Source organism: Phyllopteryx taeniolatus, chromosome 14 (assembly GCF_024500385.1).
Source record: "Phyllopteryx taeniolatus isolate TA_2022b chromosome 14, UOR_Ptae_1.2, whole genome shotgun sequence".
NCBI lineage: Eukaryota > Metazoa > Chordata > Actinopteri > Syngnathiformes > Syngnathidae > Phyllopteryx > Phyllopteryx taeniolatus.
The window spans coordinates 24170576-24188389 of NC_084515.1; the positions used below are offsets into that span (position 1 = coordinate 24170576).

At 44.6% G+C, this 17814-nt stretch overlaps 2 protein-coding genes across 5 annotated transcripts; both read left to right on the forward strand.

Moving 5' to 3' along the window:
- Positions 1 to 1028: 1028 nt before the first annotated feature.
- LOC133489284 (C-X-C chemokine receptor type 4-like) lies at positions 1029 to 6877 on the forward strand. Of its 4 annotated transcripts, none has more exons than XM_061798200.1 (5): positions 1029 to 3347; positions 5083 to 5333; positions 5414 to 5622; positions 5703 to 5986; positions 6092 to 6877. In XM_061798200.1, the coding sequence occupies exons 1-5, from the start codon at positions 3185 to 3187 to the stop codon at positions 6685 to 6687; spliced, it is 1503 nt and encodes a 500-aa protein (XP_061654184.1). In that variant the 5' UTR covers positions 1029 to 3184; the 3' UTR covers positions 6688 to 6877. The 4 variants fall into 4 exon arrangements, with proteins under 4 accessions (XP_061654184.1, XP_061654186.1, XP_061654187.1 ...); XM_061798202.1 differs by having other exon boundaries at positions 1029 to 3322; positions 3399 to 5333; XM_061798203.1 differs by having other exon boundaries at positions 1029 to 3322.
- Positions 6878 to 10908: 4031 nt separating this feature from the next.
- On the forward strand, positions 10909 to 17564 carry mcm6 (minichromosome maintenance complex component 6). The gene is made up of 18 exons (XM_061798368.1): positions 10909 to 11221; positions 11360 to 11506; positions 11652 to 11762; positions 11969 to 12056; positions 12129 to 12290; positions 12395 to 12560; positions 12644 to 12789; positions 12934 to 13084; positions 13159 to 13300; positions 13547 to 13688; positions 13995 to 14102; positions 14471 to 14626; positions 15463 to 15591; positions 15689 to 15853; positions 15945 to 16068; positions 16346 to 16540; positions 16807 to 16946; positions 17071 to 17564. Exons 1-18 carry the CDS (start codon positions 11124 to 11126, stop codon positions 17179 to 17181), a joined length of 2481 nt encoding a protein of 826 aa, XP_061654352.1. The 5' UTR covers positions 10909 to 11123; the 3' UTR covers positions 17182 to 17564.
- Positions 17565 to 17814: the final 250 nt, after the last annotated feature.

The window sequence follows — 17814 nt, forward strand, 5'->3', positions numbered from 1 at the left end:
GAGACTGTAGACGTTATACATGCCAGACATGGTGCATATGGGGTGCTGTTTGTAAAGCGGGTCACTCTGAAAATAACAGCAACATTTTGTCATGTTTAGCTGCGAGCAATGTTTAAAAAAAACTTTTTGGGAGAATCACTTCTGCACATTGAGAGCAATATTTTTCAACTTCATAGTTAAATCCAAATATTCAATGTTGTGCTGGAGCCTATCCCAGCTACCTTCGGGCGAGAGGCAAGGTAGACCCTGAACTGGTCGCCAACCAATCACAGGGCACATTGAAACAAACAACCATTCGCACCCACATTCACACGTACGGGCAATTTAAGAGTCTTCAATCAACCTACCACGCATGTTTTTTGGATGTGGGAGAAAACCAGGAAAAAACCCACGCAAGGTACGAGGAGAAACTCCACACAGGCGAGGTCAAATTTAAACCCAGGTCCTCAGAACTGTGAGGCAGATGTGCGAACCAGTTTTACAAACACTAAATCGAATCACCATATAAACAGGGCACAGATAAACAACCAACCATTCGCACTCACATTCACACCTACGGGAAATTTAGAGTCTTCAATTAATGCATGTTTTTGGGATGTGTGAGGAAACCGGAGTGCCCGAGGAGAACATTCAAACACCACACACGTAGGGCCGGGATTTGAACCCAGGTCCTCAGAAATGTGAGGCAGGTTCATTCACTGTGTGTATATATATAAATCCATTCATCCATCCATTTTCTGAGCCGCTTCTCCTCACTAGGGTCGCGGGCGTGCTGGAGCCTATCCCAGCTGTCATCAGACAGGAGGCGGGGTACACCCTGAACTGGTTGCCAGCCAATCGCAAGGCACATACAAACAAACAACCATTCGCCCTCACATTCACACCTACGGGTAATTTAGTCTCCAATTAATGCATGTTTTTGGGATGTGGGAGGAAACCGGAGTGTCCGGAGAAAACCCACGCAGGCACGGGGAGAACATGCAAACTCCACACAGGCGGGGCCGGGGATTGAACCCGGGTCCTCAGAACTGTGAGGCTGACGCTCTAACCAGTCGGCCACCGTGCCGCCCAGAATTACATAATGCATAAAAAAAATATGCAATCGGGACGAGCGCCTGGCCCGGACGGAATCTCCGTCGAATTCATTAAATATTTCTGGCCAATACTAGCGCATCTATTTTTCAGAACAGTCAAGGAGATAAACGATAAAGGTAGAATTAGTAGCCATATGAACACAGCTTCAATTAATTTATTACTAAAGCCAGGTAAGGACCCCACTCTCCCGGCGAATTATTGGGCCTTATCGCTGATTAATGTAGATATCAAGATTATCTCAAAAGCCCTCGCAGCGAGACTTGAAAAGGTACTTCCGTCGATAATCCACTATGACCAGACAGGCTTCATGAAAGGTAGAAGTTCCACAAATAATGTCAGACGTCTGTTTAATTTAATAAGCATGTCACAGCGTAAAAAATGCATTCATCATGTAACTTGACGCAGAGAAAGCTTTCGATAAAGTTAACTGGGCTTTCCTGTTTGCAGTACTTAGAAAATTTGGCTTTGGAGATTCATTTATACATTGGATAGCTACATTATACAATTCGCCGAAAGCGACAGTCACCACAAATAGGATCACTTCACAAAGTTTTACATTACAAAGAGGAACCAGACAAGGATGTCCACTCTCACTAAAGCTATTTGCAATATTCATCGAACCTCTTGCTGCCGTTATATGTCAGAATGCTAATATTAATGGTATCTGCTCACTAATGACAGAACACAAAATCAATCTCTATGCTGATGATATTCTTTTTTACTTACAGGAACCCAAGTATTCTCTTCAGGCAGTCTTCAATCTCATTAAAACATTTTCGCAAATATCAGACGATTCTATTAACTGGACAAAATCAACAATACTCCCAATAACAGCAAACTCATGGACTCCTGCAGATCAAGTCCCAGATTACCCTATTCCTATAGGAAATATTAAGTACATAGGTATCGATATTTCGTCAAAAGGCACGGTGTACGACTGGTTAGAGTGTCTGCCTCACAGTTCTGAGGACCGGGGTTCAATCCCCGCCCCCGCGTGTGTGGAGTTTGCATGTTCTCCCCGTGCCTGTGTGGGTTTTCTCCGGGCACTCCGGTTTCCTCCCACATCGCAAAAACATGCGTGGTAGGTTAATTGACAACTCTCAATTGCCCGTAGGTGTGAATGTGAGTGTGAATGGTTGTTTGTTTGTGTGTGCCCTGCGATTGGCTGGCAACCAGTTCAGGGTGTACCCCGCCTCCTGCCCGATGATAGCTGGGATTGGCTCCAGCTCGCCCCCGACCCTAGTGAGGAGAAGAGGCTCAGAAAATGGATGGATGGATGGATGGATATTTCGTCAAAACTCACAGAGCTAACCAATCTAAATTACACACCACTTCTGGAAAAAATCTCTAGATATTGACTACCGTCCTATACCACTAGTCCATTTTTGTCACCATTGACTCACATTCTAAATAATATTTTTCCTTACACTGTAAACCCAATGGGCGGCACGGTGGTAGTGTCACGGAGATGCTCTCGCCCGATGGCACCCCCAACCCCGGACTGAGCTGCATCGCTGTCTCCGCTCCTCCACCGTGACAGGCGACCACAAGGATGCCTGGTTTATCTCACACGGACGCTAAATGAATTACCAGTCAGTCTGAAGGAGCTCATCAAAGCGGAGATGAGGAATCCTGACTCCTCACCCCGGACCTTAAATTAATTAGCAGTTACTACTCTGGTTATCGAGAACTCTGATCTAATTCCTGTAGCAACCTTCAGATTACGAGACAGAAGTTTTTCGTCACTTTCTCCTGACGTTTTACACATCTAAAAAGAGACGTGGTGCCCTTTTACGAGATAAAAATAATTAGATTTTGACGCTGAAACTTAAAATCACGCTAAATGCGTATTTCTTCTCCTAAATTAATTACGTTTTTATCCAAACCAATATACTCTACAATAGGTTAATTGGAAACTCTAAATTGCCCGTAGGTGGGAATGTGAGTGCGAATGCTTGTTTGTTTATATATGCCCTGGGATTGGCTGGCGACCAGTTCAAGGTGTACCCCGCCCCTTGCCCAGAGTCAGCTGGGATAGGCTCCAGCATACCCATGACCCTCGTGAGTGCTCCGGAAAGTGAATGAATGAATGAATGAAAGTGTGCTTTTTTTGTGCAATAGGTGGTGTGCTAGTCCTGTTCCTCCAACAAGCAAAGCCTCAAGTACCTTAAGAACCAGTTGGCAAGAGTGTGTGAGCAGTGTTACATTGTACTGCGGGAGCAGAAAAGTACGTTTCCTCACCTCAACCCTTAGTGAGTTTTATACTAATTCATCATGATTTCTTTTTTCTTTGTGTAATGCAGGTGAAGAGTTTGCATGTTCTCCCCGTGCCTGTGTGGGTTTTCTCAGGGTACTCCGGTTTCCTCCTACATCACAAAAACAAGCAAATTTTATGTCACAGGTCCTCAGGTCTACACATAGGCATTGAAATATGAACCCAGAATTTTCATAGAGATTCTTCCACACCATTAAAAGTAATATGATAAAATCTGTCATGAAAAAAACAAATATATATATATTTGTCCCATGCACAGTTGATAAAGGTAATACGTGAATTCCCATCCCATGAAGATTATTTTTTTGGGTTATTTTTTTTATTAATTAATTTATTTTTGTACATTCCAAGATGCAAGTGTAAGTTGTTTTTTAGTGTGCGACTTTTTTGGTTGACAGAAGTGCATCTTTTTTTCTTTTTTCGTTTTGCTCTCTCTTTTTATCTTTTCCTTTTTTTTTTTGTATTTAAAAAAAAAAAAATCGAGTAAATTGCCGGTAGAGTTCCCAAATTTCTGGATACAAATTAGGTTTTGTCTTTTGTCATGAAAAACAAATAGTCCCACCCTGGGCCTGTCAAAAATGAGCGCAGGTGTCCGTCAACGTGGTTTACTCAGCAATGTTATTTCTGAGATCTGTAAAGCTGATACCAGTGAACCTGGAGGAAGGGAAGAGAGGTCAAGATAAGGGACTGACACTTTTTAGAAAATGTAACTCTTTGGATTTGAGAGTTGGTTTACTGTTTGTTTATGGGATTAGTGTATGAGGAGAGGATGGACATTCACAGCTGAGACAGGAAGTTTGTCTGCAGACCTGCTCCACAGTGCACAGAATCAATTAAAAAAAAAAAAATTATTAAAAAAAAAATACTACAAAATTGATTACATTGACTATTTCTGTATTATAGCACACTAGTCAGCCACAACATTAGAACCACTGGCACAATCTAATATCGATGTATCAAAAAGTCTGCCATGTAAAGACAATCATGATCTGCTATGATATGAAGTATTAATTCTACAATATGCTTATTATGGCTTTGGCTGAGAGTCCAAATATTAGCGAGGTCTCAGTAGATGCACACTCCTAAAACAAACATCTATAATAAAAAATTTTGTACATTTAGTAACTTTGAAAACTTGAATTGTTATCTTTACAAACACCATTATCTTTTCGTTTGGGGAATTTTATTGTGAAAAGTGGAATTTTGGGGAATGTGGAAAGTACTTTCCAAGATGTCCTGAATGATCTGAACACTTTGAAGTTGGAATGGGTTGAATCGGTCAAAAAATGTGGGAGGAGGAGGTGCGTAATCCAGTATCTCTTAATCTGGTAATTTTATTGGGGAATTTTGTGAAAATGTGGAATTCTGGGAAAAGTGGGAATTTTAGTGATGTGGACAATGCATATACCGAATGAGATGATTAAGTTGAAGTTGGACGAGTTTGAATGGGTGGAGTAATGTGGAAGGAGCAGAACAGTGAGAATGAGTGGACTAATCATCATAAAAAAAAAAAAAATACGGTGTCGAATCAAGTGTGAACGCCGATCAGCATTAACACAATTATCATTGGCCATATCTTGGCACACATGAAACATGATCACCCGTGACGCAGAGTGGGCTCGCTCCACTGGGAGAACTACCCACCTAGAGTATACACACACACACACACACATTGTCTGTAACTCCTTTGCGTGTTTTCCGATTGCCAATAGACCTTGGTGATCACAAAGCCGGGGTCTCAGGGCCAAAACAATTCAAGCGGCATGCACGCACAGGACGGCATCCTGTGATAGAAGCGGTATCAGCACCTGACACCTCGAAAACAGGAAAAAGCATTTTCGGCAGCAACACAGATGGGTCAGAGCGTTTGAGGGAGGGGCACCGCCAGAACTATATAACAAGTCCGCTTGAGTCCCAGCCTCACTCCGCAGAGAAACGAGAGTTCATCATGTCGTACTATGAGGTAAGCTTTTGCCGGAACAATTTAGAGGTCAAAAGCATTCTTTCTTATCTTGGTGCGCATTTAATCATTGTTGTCTGCAGCATATCCTCTTTGACTACGAATACAATGACACCAGCTCCGGCTCTGGTTCTGGTGACATTGGGGTGGATCTGGAGGAGCCTTGTGAAGTGGAGCATGGGATGACCTCTGACTTTCAGCAGATCTTTCTGCCTGTGGTCTATGCCCTCATTTTCCTCCTGGGCATCACTGGAAACGGTCTGGTGGTCTTTGTGCTGGGCTGCCAGCGGAGGTGAGACAGCCGGATGATTCATCGCTTGAAAAGTTCTCGTAAAGGTCCAGTACGTATTGTTGCTTGTTTTGTTTTTTTAGGTCCAAATCCAGCCTCACAGACCGGTACCGACTGCACCTCTCAGCTGCCGATCTCCTCTTTGTTCTGGCGCTTCCGTTCTGGGCGGTGGACGCAGCCCTGGCGGATTGGCGCTTTGGCGCGGCCACCTGCGTTGGCGTGCATGTAATCTATACGGTCAATTTGTACGGCAGCGTGCTCATCCTGGCCTTCATCAGTCTGGACCGCTACCTAGCAGTGGTCCGAGCCACAGACACCAACTCGGGTGGCCTGAGGCAGATGCTGGCACACAGATTGGTCTACGTGGGTGAGTGTGTCTCTCTTCACTTTTACACTAGATCCACTATCTTCTCTCTTTTTGTACTGGTCTGCATCAGTCTCTAATCTGTGTTTGGGTCATCCCCGGCTGTAGGTGCCTGGTTGCCCGCTGGTCTTCTGGCCGTTCCCGACTTGATATTTGCCCGAACTCAAGAAGGAGGTGAGGGCAGCACCCTGTGCCAGAGGTTTTACCCGACGGAGAATGCTCCTCTCTGGGTGGCGGTCTTTCACCTGCAACTGGTCCTAGTGGGCCTAGTGATCCCAGGTCTGGTGCTTTTGGTGTGTTACTGCGTCATCGTCACCAGGCTGACCCGAGGCCCTCTCGGGGGCCAAAGGCAGAAGCGACGAGCGGTGAGGACCACCATCGCGCTGGTGCTGTGCTTCTTTGTGTGCTGGCTGCCCTACGGAGCGGGCATCTCTGTGGACGCCATGCTGCGTTTGGAGGTGCTGCCCCGCAGCTGCAACCTGGAGGCAGTCCTGGGCGTGTGGCTGGCGGTGGCCGAGCCCATGGCGTTCGCTCATTGTTGCTTGAACCCGCTGCTCTATGCCTTTCTGGGGGCAGGCTTCAAGAATTCCGCCCGCAGAGCTTTGACTCTGAGCCGAGCGTCCAGTTTGAAGGTTTTACCAAGAAGACGCAACGGGGCCTCTACAACCACAGAGTCTGAGTCGTCCAGTTTGCATTCTAGCTAGTGTTTGCTTATTCTGTGTATGTGTGTGTGTGTGTGTGTACAGTAATAGAAATTATCTGAGAACTTCAGGAGCAGTCTGCTGGCGGTCTTCTCTCTATTCTCTTGTAAATACTCTCTTTTTGGGGTTATTTTCGGTGCTGCTGTGCTTTCACTGTATTGTAATAGTTTATAATAAATATGACCAATACTTCTCTTGTGTCATGTCATATTATTCCTGATTGAAGTGACTCAATTACAATAAAATTTTCACTTGAAGAAAATTACGCAAACTCCAAGCCTGCCAAGATATGTAAAACAGAAATAGTCATGTATGTCAGATTTGTGTTCAATTTAACAGGCCCAGTTATTAAACTAAGACATTATGTGAATAAATTGAAATGGTATGATCATGATTTCATTATTCATAGTTTTTGTGATACTTTTCTTTGGTGCGCTGGAACTTTTTTATTTATTTATTTATTTATTTTAAATATAAAACGGAAGCCTTCGCTCAATAAAGGTTGGAAGACACTGAATAAATGCATGTAAAAAATTTTTTATATCTATCACTAACCACCCACCACGATAGTGGACGTCATAAATTAACATATGAATACAGTTATCGCTTGTACTGGGAAAGAGATTATGGTTCACTGCTTCTTATGGGAATAATGTTGCAATCGTCGGGAAGGTGTGAGCTTAATCTCAGCGCCCTTGTACAGTATTACTTCATGATCAACCAACTGAATCCAAACATCTGAAGCCAGCGAGCCGAAGCGCGGATACAAGAAAATTCCACTGAAAAGTGACGCGTGCAAACAGGTGAGTCAGTCAGAGTATGGAGGACTTGCCAGTACAGTGGAATTACGATATGGGAGTCAAGCAAAAATGATGAGGAAACAATATGCATCCAAAGTCACACAAAACGTTGTGAAACATCATGGTAATTACCCTAAAGTCCCTGTGAAGTGAAAGTAAAAATGCATTGCAAAATAAGACAAATTGCAGAGAAGAGTGTTGTGAACAAGTCTGCCAAATTTGAAGGAATAAAAACTCGCCACTTTTATGGAAATGGTGAAAAACTGAGACATGCCACTGGGCGTGTCTGCTGAATGCACGAAAAGCACGCCACACCCAATTTTCAACTGTCACTCAAATACGTTCCTACATCTAGCATATGTCCGCATAGCCCTATATGTTTGAGCAGCAAAAATGTATCCACACCGAGTTTTCCATTGACGCTACGAGAGGCGGTAGCCACCTGTTAGCTCGCGGGCTAAAAGGCAATCAACATATTACAGGAGCCCGAATAACGCAAAATGGGAATTTAAATAACAACACCAAGCTGTTTGGAAATTGTGGCATCCAGGGATGAGACATTTTTCGGGTCGGCTTGTTAGCTCGCTGCATGCTCTACTGGCAGAATTTATAGAAGTACACATCCATTACTTGTTTTTTGCAGATCTTTAAATGGAGTATATTTCGCCTTTCAAGGGATGCTTAAAAAAAAATGTTCATTCTAAATCCGAACCAATCTGAGCTCGACCAGCATCCTGTGACCACCTCGGCGATTCCGCTTGTACAGCATTTTGCACGCGGCTGCCAAAGCTAACACTTGAACGTGCGACTTTGTCGCTGGCAAATATTGGATTCATCTGGTATTCTACTCAGCGCCCGTGGGAATATTTTATCGCGCGCACACGAGCACAGAGTGCTTCCCACATCAGCGAAACAGAAGCTGGAAGTTCACCGTGCCCCGTTTCCTGGAGCAAAGAGAAGGATGAGGACGAAGATGAGAGTTTCTGAGACGCATGGCGGAGAAAAAGAAGTGTCTCGTCTCCTGCCTGTCACGATCAGCGTGTACCAATTCATGTGTTTGAACAGGGCATGATGAAGACTCCTACTTTAACCTGTGACCTCTCTTTCTCACACACCAACACATCATCCACCCTTCTATTCATAGGCCATTCAAAACAGGAAAGACTTCCTGCAACTCATTTTAGGGAAAAACAAGGCCGCTAAAGCCGCCCAGCAGCGCGGCACTCTGCGATAAACGACATGTGACAGCAAAGAAGGGCAAACACAAACGGATGATCGAATCACTGCGACGTACAAACCAGCTGTAAACATGTGAACAATAAAAAAAAAAATCACGTTGCAAATTCTCTCAATATTTATCTGTATCTAATATGTATCTATTGTATGTGTCATTTACCTTCCTGCATTTTTTTTCTGCATTTGGGTCCATGCCTTGACGCCAATGTAATACCGTACACCACGGGAATTGACATTTTATTGTGATTCCCAAAACGAATGGAAGGCAAAGAGCCTTTCAGTTGCTGTAGTAAAAAAAAAAAAAAAAACTTAAAAATCCACGTGTTGTAATATTGACCTTTATATCGATTACATAGCAAATGTGTTCTCCCGTTTTGAATACGTTAAAAAAAAAAAAAAAAAAAAAAGGTCAATTTGAATGCTTGCATGGTGTGCAGCACAGCTCATTTTGAAAACACAAAAAAAAGTGTTTTCGAACATAAATAAACAAGCAACTGTCTTTCATTTCCTTCCATGTTTACAATTGTTATTTCCTGCCCTGGCCTTATGTTGGCTCTGATAAATGTCTTTGGAGTTCCTTCACTGTGTGTATGTGTCTGACGCTCAACTGTCCTTTTAAAACTTTGAATTAAAAATTCAAATACCTCCCCGCACTCTTCAAATTAAAAGTTCATTGTGCATAGTGAGTCATAAAGCTCTTAAAGGGTATGTAAATGTGTGTGTGTGTGTGTGTGTTGTTTCAAAGGGTTTGTCTACAGGTGGTCAGGTTCCTTCATAGTCAAACACAGTTTGTCTTGAGTTTCCTGCTACTGAACAATCGTGGGAAAACCAGAGGTCAAGACAAAAAAGAGAAATAAAGACGGGGAGAGAGACGCGGCTTCATCCAAATGGCGTGCAACAACTTCCTGCCGTGTTCCTGCTGGATTAATACAATGTGACAGGTGAAACCAATTGCCTCCTGCAGTGTTCATAATGGCCGCCATATGCGGATAGAAACATGACAAGGATATGGGAGCTGCAGGAGAAGTGAATGAAATGATAAAGCTATTAATCTCGCAGATGGTGGAAAGGATGAAGGTGAGATTTCTTAGGCAGGGGTCTGCAGGGGCCTCGTGTTCCTGTGCTCATTGTAGAGTTTTGGCGTGGAAACATGTTGTCAGCTGAAAGTAATTGTATAAGAAAGACTACGTTTGTTGAGAATATTTGAGGACAATCGCCGATTCAAGTTGCTGTTGGGGCTTGGCTCGGCAGGGCGACATGAAGACCTCTGCTTTAATATTGTCACACACACACACACACACACACATAGGGAGCCAGCTGACCTTTTTGGTGTTTACAAGGAATATAACATGGATGCCTTCAATGTTTTGTCATTTTCCGTGCACTCTTTTAGTCTGTTACCTTATTTTTACACATGCAATACTATCCACTATTATTTTTGTTTGACTGTACTGTCTGTAGCCAGGTCACATATTGCATTTGAAAATCTGTTCTCAATTGCCTTACCTGCATACATAAAGATTCAATAAATAAATAAAATATGAGAGTGGCACTTGTCAAGGGTCAGCTGTGCATTTCTAAACTTCCCTCTGTAAGCAAAAAGTCCCATTGATTTGCAGTAAGTATTCATTGAGTTAAGTTTTTTGTGTAAAATTAATGCTTCGGTGGTTTTGTTCTTTACATTGATTTGGTGCGCAATTGATGCATATAGTTCATTTTGTGCACTAATAAAATACATACCGGTTTTGAATTTAAAAAAAAAAATCACTTTTTTTTCCAATTAAAAAAGGGTTCGGTGAATGCATGTTTGAAACTCAAGGGATTGTGTACCTCCCACAAGGTTAAGAACCACTGCATTAAAGGCACTGCATGTACATTGAAAATAAATCATAACGTGCTCATTTCTCAACCAATTTTCAAGAGGTTCATAGAGTTTTATATACATTCTCACCTATTAAAGTTTATTTCCAGATCCGTCGTTGTGATTGTACAGCGTTTGTGCAACCTTATGTAGCACAATATGAATATAATAATATGATTTCTTGCAGTCCACAACACGTTGCCCCCACTAGCTTAGCGTTGCCGTAGACCCGCAGCTCAGAGGGGGCGCGTCGAATCTATTTAATATTACTATCTCTGCCTCTACCGCTGAACTTCGTTGGTGCCTCGGGACTTCCTGCAGTTCAAGAGAGTAAACTCTTGATTGGTTATAAACGCTGCTATATTTACATACCGGCTCTGATTGGACTAAATCGGCGCGCCAAACGTCAGGTGGTGTAGCTTTTCGCGCGAAACTGGGCCCTGTCGTGTGGACCTCGTTGCTCCGATTGCCTTTGTCAGCATTGGAGCCTGTACTGTTACATATTTCTTGTTTTATACGCCGCTTTTGGATTCATAATCGGTATGGATGTTGCCGCAGCGACCGCAGGGAATGCCGCGGAGACGGTGAAGGACGAGTTGGCGGACAAGTGTCAGAAGTTATTCCAGGCTTTTTTGGAGGAGTAAGTCAAAACACTACGCGCCAACTGCATTGTTGTCCGCTAACTGGATGGTCGCACACTTACAATTCGCATTCAGACAGCAGTGACAAAACTACTCCAGAGTCTGGAAACATAAAGACATAATTGTGTCATGTGTAGGTTCCAGACTGCGGATGGAGAAGTGAAGTATGTCCGTGAGGCTGAGGAGCTGATCCGGCCTGAGAGGAACACACTGCTGGTTAGCTTCATCGATCTGGAGGTCTTCAACCAGGAGCTGGCAACCACCATCCAAGAGGAGTATTACAGGTGTGTGTATTCTTAACAAGGGGCCTGTCATATTTTTTCGTGAGCAACTATCAGATTTTATTTATTTCATTTTGGCAATTTAGTTGTGTAATTCTGGAGTATATCTTTAGCCCCCCCCCCAAAAAAAGCTACTTTCTGTTTTCAGAGTGTACCCCTTCCTCTGTCGGGCCGTCCGCAACTTTGCGAGGGATCATGGGAATGTTCCTCTCACAAAAGAGTTCTACGTAGCCCTCGAAGATCTGCCGACTAGACACAAGTAAGATTCGATGTTCAGCTTTTGGATGAGATTGCAGGATAGACCTCCAATACATTAAAGCCTTTACAGGTGACCCTAATTTTGACCTCGTTGAATCTTTCGAATGCACATTCCAGTTGTTCAATGTTTGAGTACGTTTTTCAAACTAATCGTCCGGCCAATTAATCTGTCGGAGATTAGTTTGTCAATATCTCTGTGCCCTTGAGGATTCGCGAGCTGTCATCCATGCGAATCGGCACCCTGGTGAGGATAAGTGGTCAGGTTGTGAGGACTCACCCGGTCCACCCTGAACTGGTGAGCCATCCGGTCGTGCGTTTTGGTGGTGACCTGAGCTGCTTTTGGTCACGAGCGTCTTTGCGGTTTCAGGTGAGCGGCACCTTCCTGTGCGTGGACTGTCAGGCGGTGATCAAAGACGTCCCTCAGCAGTTCAAATACTCGCCGCCCACCATCTGCCGCAACCCCGTCTGCAACAACCGCTCACGCTTCCACCTCGACACACACAAGTCCAAGTTCATTGACTTCCAGAAGGTAGCTTTGAGTTCATGACGTGTGTGTGTGTGTGTGTGTGCGCGGAAGATGACGCGGGGGTGAAGGGGGTTTTGACGATGCCGTCTATCTCGTGCTATGTTCAGGTGCGTATCCAGGAGACTCAGGCGGAGCTGCCCCGTGGTTCGATCCCGCGCTCCCTGGAGATCGTTCTGAGAGCAGAGGCCGTGGAGACCGCTCAGGCCGGCGACCGATGTGACTTCATCGGGACACTTGTTGTGGTGCCTGACGTCTCGCAGCTCAGCACTCCTGGTATAGTTTCAAATTTTCCTCCTCCTTTCTGACTTTTTTATTTTTTTATTTTATTCATCCAATTATTTGGATTCCCTTCCCAGGTCTGCGAGCGGAGACCAGTACCAGGGTAGGCGGACCTCAGCGCTCTGAGGCTGAAGGTCTGAGGGGATTGAAAGCTCTGGGAGTCCGAGAGCTGTCGTACAGATTGGCCTTTCTGGCCTGCAATGTTGCTCCCACCAACCCACGGGTAAGCAGTAGATGAAAATGAGCTTTTCTGCTAAATCTGGTCGCTCGTATCTCAAGGCCCGGAGCAAATTCGACTTGTAAGTCGAGATGCAACTGTAGAGCTTGAGCGACCGCCGCGATCCAAATGCAAAGTCGTCTCTCATAGTTCGGCGGCAAGGAGCTGCGGGAGGAGGAGCAGACGGCCGAGAGCATCAAGAGCCAGATGACCGAGCGAGAGTGGGAGAAGGTGTTTGAGATGAGTCAAGACAAAAACCTGTACCATAACCTATGCACCAGCCTCTTCCCCACCATCCACGGTCAGCACCGCAAATGGGCTTTGGGGGCTTTGGGGGTGCTGTTTGGAAGATAGTCACTGTTTGTGATTGTGCAGGCAATGACGAGGTGAAGCGTGGCATCCTGCTGATGCTGTTTGGGGGCGTTCCGAAGACCACCATGGAGAGAACCTCGCTGAGAGGAGACATCAACGTCTGTATCGTTGGAGACCCCAGCACTGCTAAGAGCCAGTTCCTTAAGTAGGTGTACAAACAAGCCCAGTTTAGATGGCTACAAATCTTCTAAAATAGTGTCCCCTGCTATATTGCATGTATTACGTCATATATTGCATATTCCATTTGCAGTGTGTTTGAAAGTGTTGATTTAATCATTTTAAGTGTGCGTAAAAGCGCGTCGCAGCGGTAAAGCCCGTGTGCGGAACTAGCGTTGACTGCGTGGAGCAACCCTGACCGTACTGCGCGCGCGCGCTCTTCGCTTGCGTGCAGGCATGTGGAGGAGTTCAGCCCCAGGGCCGTGTACACGAGCGGCAAGGCCAGCACCGCTGCGGGTCTGACGGCTGCCGTGGTCCGAGATGAAGAATCCCACGAGTTTGTGATCGAGGCCGGAGCTTTGATGCTGGCTGATAATGTGAGTTTTCGGTCGTTTACATCAAGCCGAAGCTATAAAGCTCATTGATTTGAGCCCACTGGGGAACACTGGATTTATTGTCTACGTTTGCAGCAGGAATGAATGTTTGTCATTTTAATTTTTATCGTGCAGTATTTGATAAGACTTGAATTTCTTCTGCTCATTGCGGTTGTTTACGCTCCACAACAATGCATTTTACCTTTTTTTTTTTTCCTTTTTTCCCCCTACACCTGAACGTTAACGCCAGACTAGTCACCGTAATATCCGTGAATGCAATTGGTTGAAATAAGTGTTTGCCTTTTTTAGGGGGTGTGCTGCATCGATGAGTTTGACAAGATGGACCTCAAAGACCAGGTGGCCATCCACGAGGCCATGGAGCAGCAGACCATCAGCATCACTAAGGCTGGCGTCAAGGTGAGCGTGTCGATTTATGTCAACCTGGGGAAAAAAAATAAAAAATGTTGGGGGGGGGGGGGGGGTTTGGTTTACCGGAACGTGTCATAGTTGACATTAAATGCGGCAAGGTAGCAACTTGCCATGGGAATAAAGGGTTATATATTAGAAATGTATCAAATTGAAGGTTGGCTCTTAATGGGGGCGTTAAATATTCAGTAGTTGTGGGGGAAATATATTTTTAGCATTATGGAAATAAATAAACTTTTCCATGATATTCAAATTTTTGGGCAAGGGTCTGTATGTCAGGAAGGGCGTAAAACGAGGAACACCCTGTAATCTGCCTGGTGTCCATGATTAAAACCAGACTAAATCTTTATCTTCCCCAGGCCACCCTGAACGCTCGCACATCCATCCTCGCGGCTGCCAACCCCGTCAACGGGCGCTACGACCGCGGCAAGAGTCTGAAACAGAACGTCAACTTGACCGCCCCCATCATGAGCCGCTTCGACCTCTTCTTCATCCTGGTGGACGACTGCAATGAGGTCAGTACCTGCTCTCCTTCTCCGGAGTGACTGGCCGACCTCGGTCACGTGGCAACCCGGTGAAAAAGGGAGTAAAGTGAACCCTTGTTCCGTTCCAGAAAACCCCATGCAGTTAAATTTATGATATAAATTTCCGAGTTTCATATATACAATGCAATGCCAATTTGCGGTACTTTAAAGAGCGGTGGGTATATTATTTGTCCCCTTGAGGTCACCATCCGCACACTCTACACTAGCACGTTTCATTAAAGGCGTGTGTGCTGTGCTTTAATGACATAAACAACAGCCCATGCGGACATGGTGTGAACGGGCACCGTTCCTCACACTGACGCTCCTGGCAGGTAGTCAGTGAAAAGCATTATGGGAACCCAGAATTCATTGCGGTGATGTTCTTAAATGCGGTACTGTAGTTGTAGGAAATCAAGCTCAACGTTGCTCTTTACTTGGCTTTGTTGTTGTTGGTTGTTATGAGTGTGTGCATTAGCTATTCATTGGGCTAAATTTGAATGAATTTATGAATTTATTCCGTGAAACTCTTTTAACAGTGGCTTTCCGGTCATGTTCTATTTGTCCTAAAGCAATTTGGTGACTTTTAGCGAATGTATGAGTTGAGATTACTCGGTAAGGTTTCTTTTTCTGCTAAGAACCCAAACTGACCTTATGGGAGTCATTGCGTTCACATAAAATGTATATAGCCAATAAAGGTAACTGTAACAGATGAGCAGGTGAGTCACTGCGCATCACTGACCTCGAAAATAAATCTGTGATGCACCAAATCCACAATATAAGTGAACCGGGATCTAGCGAGGGATTACTGTATGTTCCGTGTGCTGCAGGTTACGGACTACGCCATCGCCAGACGCATCGTAGATCTCCACTCGCGTGTGGAGGAATCTGTGGACAGGTTGTACTCTTTGGATGAAATCCGAAGATATCTGCTGTTCGCGAGGCAGTTCAAACCGAAAGTGTGTGCGCCGTATCTTGTCGTTTGTTTGTTGAGCGGCAATTTGCCATGAGTTAAAACGGGGCGGCGCCTTTTTCCCGCCCCGCCCGCTTCTCCAGATTTCCAGCGAGTCCGAGGAGTTCATCGTGGAGCAGTACAAGCGTCTCCGCCAGCGCGACAGCTCGGGTGGCGTGACCAAGTCAGCCTGGAGGATAACTGTGCGACAGTTGGAGAGCATGATCCGCCTTTCAGAGGGCATGGCCAGGATGCACTGTTGTGATGAGGTGGGATCAAAATACACACAAAAAAAAAAAAAACAGTTCTCTACCCAAAAATATTTTTTTTTTTTTTTTTTTCCCCATTTCGTGAATGCAGGTGCAGCCCAAACATGTCAAGGAAGCGTTCCGTCTTTTGAACAAGTCCATTATCAGGGTAGAGACACCCGACATTAACCTGGAGCAAGACGATGAACAAGAGGACGAAGAGCTGCCGGAGGAAGGTGCTTGACTGCTGTCGCCCATTCTAACATCCACTCCTTCATATTGATACAAACTCATAAGTCGCGGTTCATCATTTGCATACTGCAGATTTTTAAGCATTTTTTTTTTATAATATAAACAGTATACTTATGTCATGCCCTCACATGGTTACCTGACTAGAATCCATACTTTGCACTATGTTAGTGCTTTCTTTGCTGTTACTCTGGACTCGAACGACTCCATTCCCCCACTGTGTAAACAAAAGATTTGCCTCATTCTGAACTACTTAAATTGCAGGAAGCATCCCGAACGGAGTGAACGGTGAGGTCAACGGAATAGGCGGGCGCGTCGACGGCGTCGGCGGGCGCGTCGACGGCGTGGCCGGCCTCGCCGAGGCTGGCAGTCAGTCCAGACCGTCCCTCCGTCTGTCTTTCGCCGAGTACCAGCGCATCTCGAACTTGCTCGTCCTGCATCTACGCAGATCAGAAGAAGGTACGTCTTGTCCATCACTTTTAAGGCCCTTTTCCGCTCTACTGTACTTGCTCGGCCCACCCAAAACAGCTCTGACGTCCATTGAACTTATTGGTCAGAAACTCAATGGGTGGGGGGCCTTTTGCTGTATGTTCGAAATGTAGACTTCCAATTTCAAAGTTAAATGCATAGTAGTGGGGGGGGGGGGGCAAAAGGGGGATTTAAATGTTTTACGAACTGCTCAACAGTTTTTTTTTTTGTTTTTTTTTTACTGCTCCTGCCTGCAGCTGAGGAGGAGGCGGAGCTGAAGAAAAATGCAGTGATCAACTGGTACCTGAAGGAGATCGAGTCTGAGATCGACTCGGAGGAAGAGCTCATCGATAAGAAGGGACTGATTGAGAAGGTCATCCACAGGCTGGTGCACTTTGTGAGTCTATAACACTGCACGAAAAATTATGACTCCGATCGGCAAGTCTGACTCCATCTCTTAATCCGGTGTGTGTGTGTTATTATTATTATTATTATTATTTTTATTTTTTTTACTTGCTCAGGATCACATCCTCATCGAGCTGTCTCAGTCTGGCCTGAAAGGCTCTGAGACGGCAAGCACGGAAGAAGAGGTGCTTCTGGTTGTCAATCCCAACTACACCCTGGAGGACTGAACTCCTCTCCCTCCTGCTGCTTCATTTCCTTTATACAAAAACAAACTGATATCAAAGTTTAAAAAAAAAAAAAAAAAAAAAAAAAAAAGTCACCCTGGCGTTTAATAAATGCTCGTATGCAAGACTTTCAACATGGTGACTGTTGTACAAAGATTTAATTGAGCTTTTCATTAAAAAAAAACTATTAAAAAAAAAAAAAAGTTTGCTCGTCACATTTGATGTAAATATTAAATTTTTTCCTGAGTCAAACTGTCCCGAGTTGTGTAACAGGTGATCTTCGATAAAATAGTTTCATGTGCCATATATGCCATTTTGTCTTGTAATTGTAATTGCGGTTTAAGTAAATAAACTAATAAACGAATATTGATGTTCGTATTACCTTACTGGTTCTACCTTTTTTTTTACATGCACCCTGGGCAAGCTGCCAGTCAATGCCAGGTCAGTTTTTTTTATTAGCGGGTGACGACGTAGGTGGCTTTTAACTCAATATTAGTGCATACAATTGCCCCTGCTTCAATTATTATACACTTATACACATTATTATACACTTTTTGCAATTTCTCTGTAGTGGGCCACAAAGTGATGAGGTGGTCTGGATTTGGCCCCTGGGCTTTAAGTTTGACACCTGTGATG

Excerpts from the sequence above, each read along its gene's own strand:
- LOC133489284 (XM_061798200.1), top strand. The coding sequence starts at position 3,185 with ATGAATGAAAGTGTGCTTTTTTTGTGCAATAGGTGGTGTGCTAGTCCT. Across the intron at positions 3,348-5,082 it reads TTTCCTCACCTCAACCCTTA|ACCTTGGTGATCACAAAGCC; the intron begins GTGAGTTTTATA and ends GATTGCCAATAG. Across the intron at positions 5,334-5,413 it reads TCATCATGTCGTACTATGAG|CATATCCTCTTTGACTACGA; the intron begins GTAAGCTTTTGC and ends TGTTGTCTGCAG.
- mcm6 (XM_061798368.1), top strand. The coding sequence starts at position 11,124 with ATGGATGTTGCCGCAGCGACCGCAGGGAATGCCGCGGAGACGGTGAAG. Across the intron at positions 12,057-12,128 it reads ACCCGGTCCACCCTGAACTG|GTGAGCGGCACCTTCCTGTG; the intron begins GTGAGCCATCCG and ends TTGCGGTTTCAG. Across the intron at positions 16,069-16,345 it reads CGAAGAGCTGCCGGAGGAAG|GAAGCATCCCGAACGGAGTG; the intron begins GTGCTTGACTGC and ends CTTAAATTGCAG.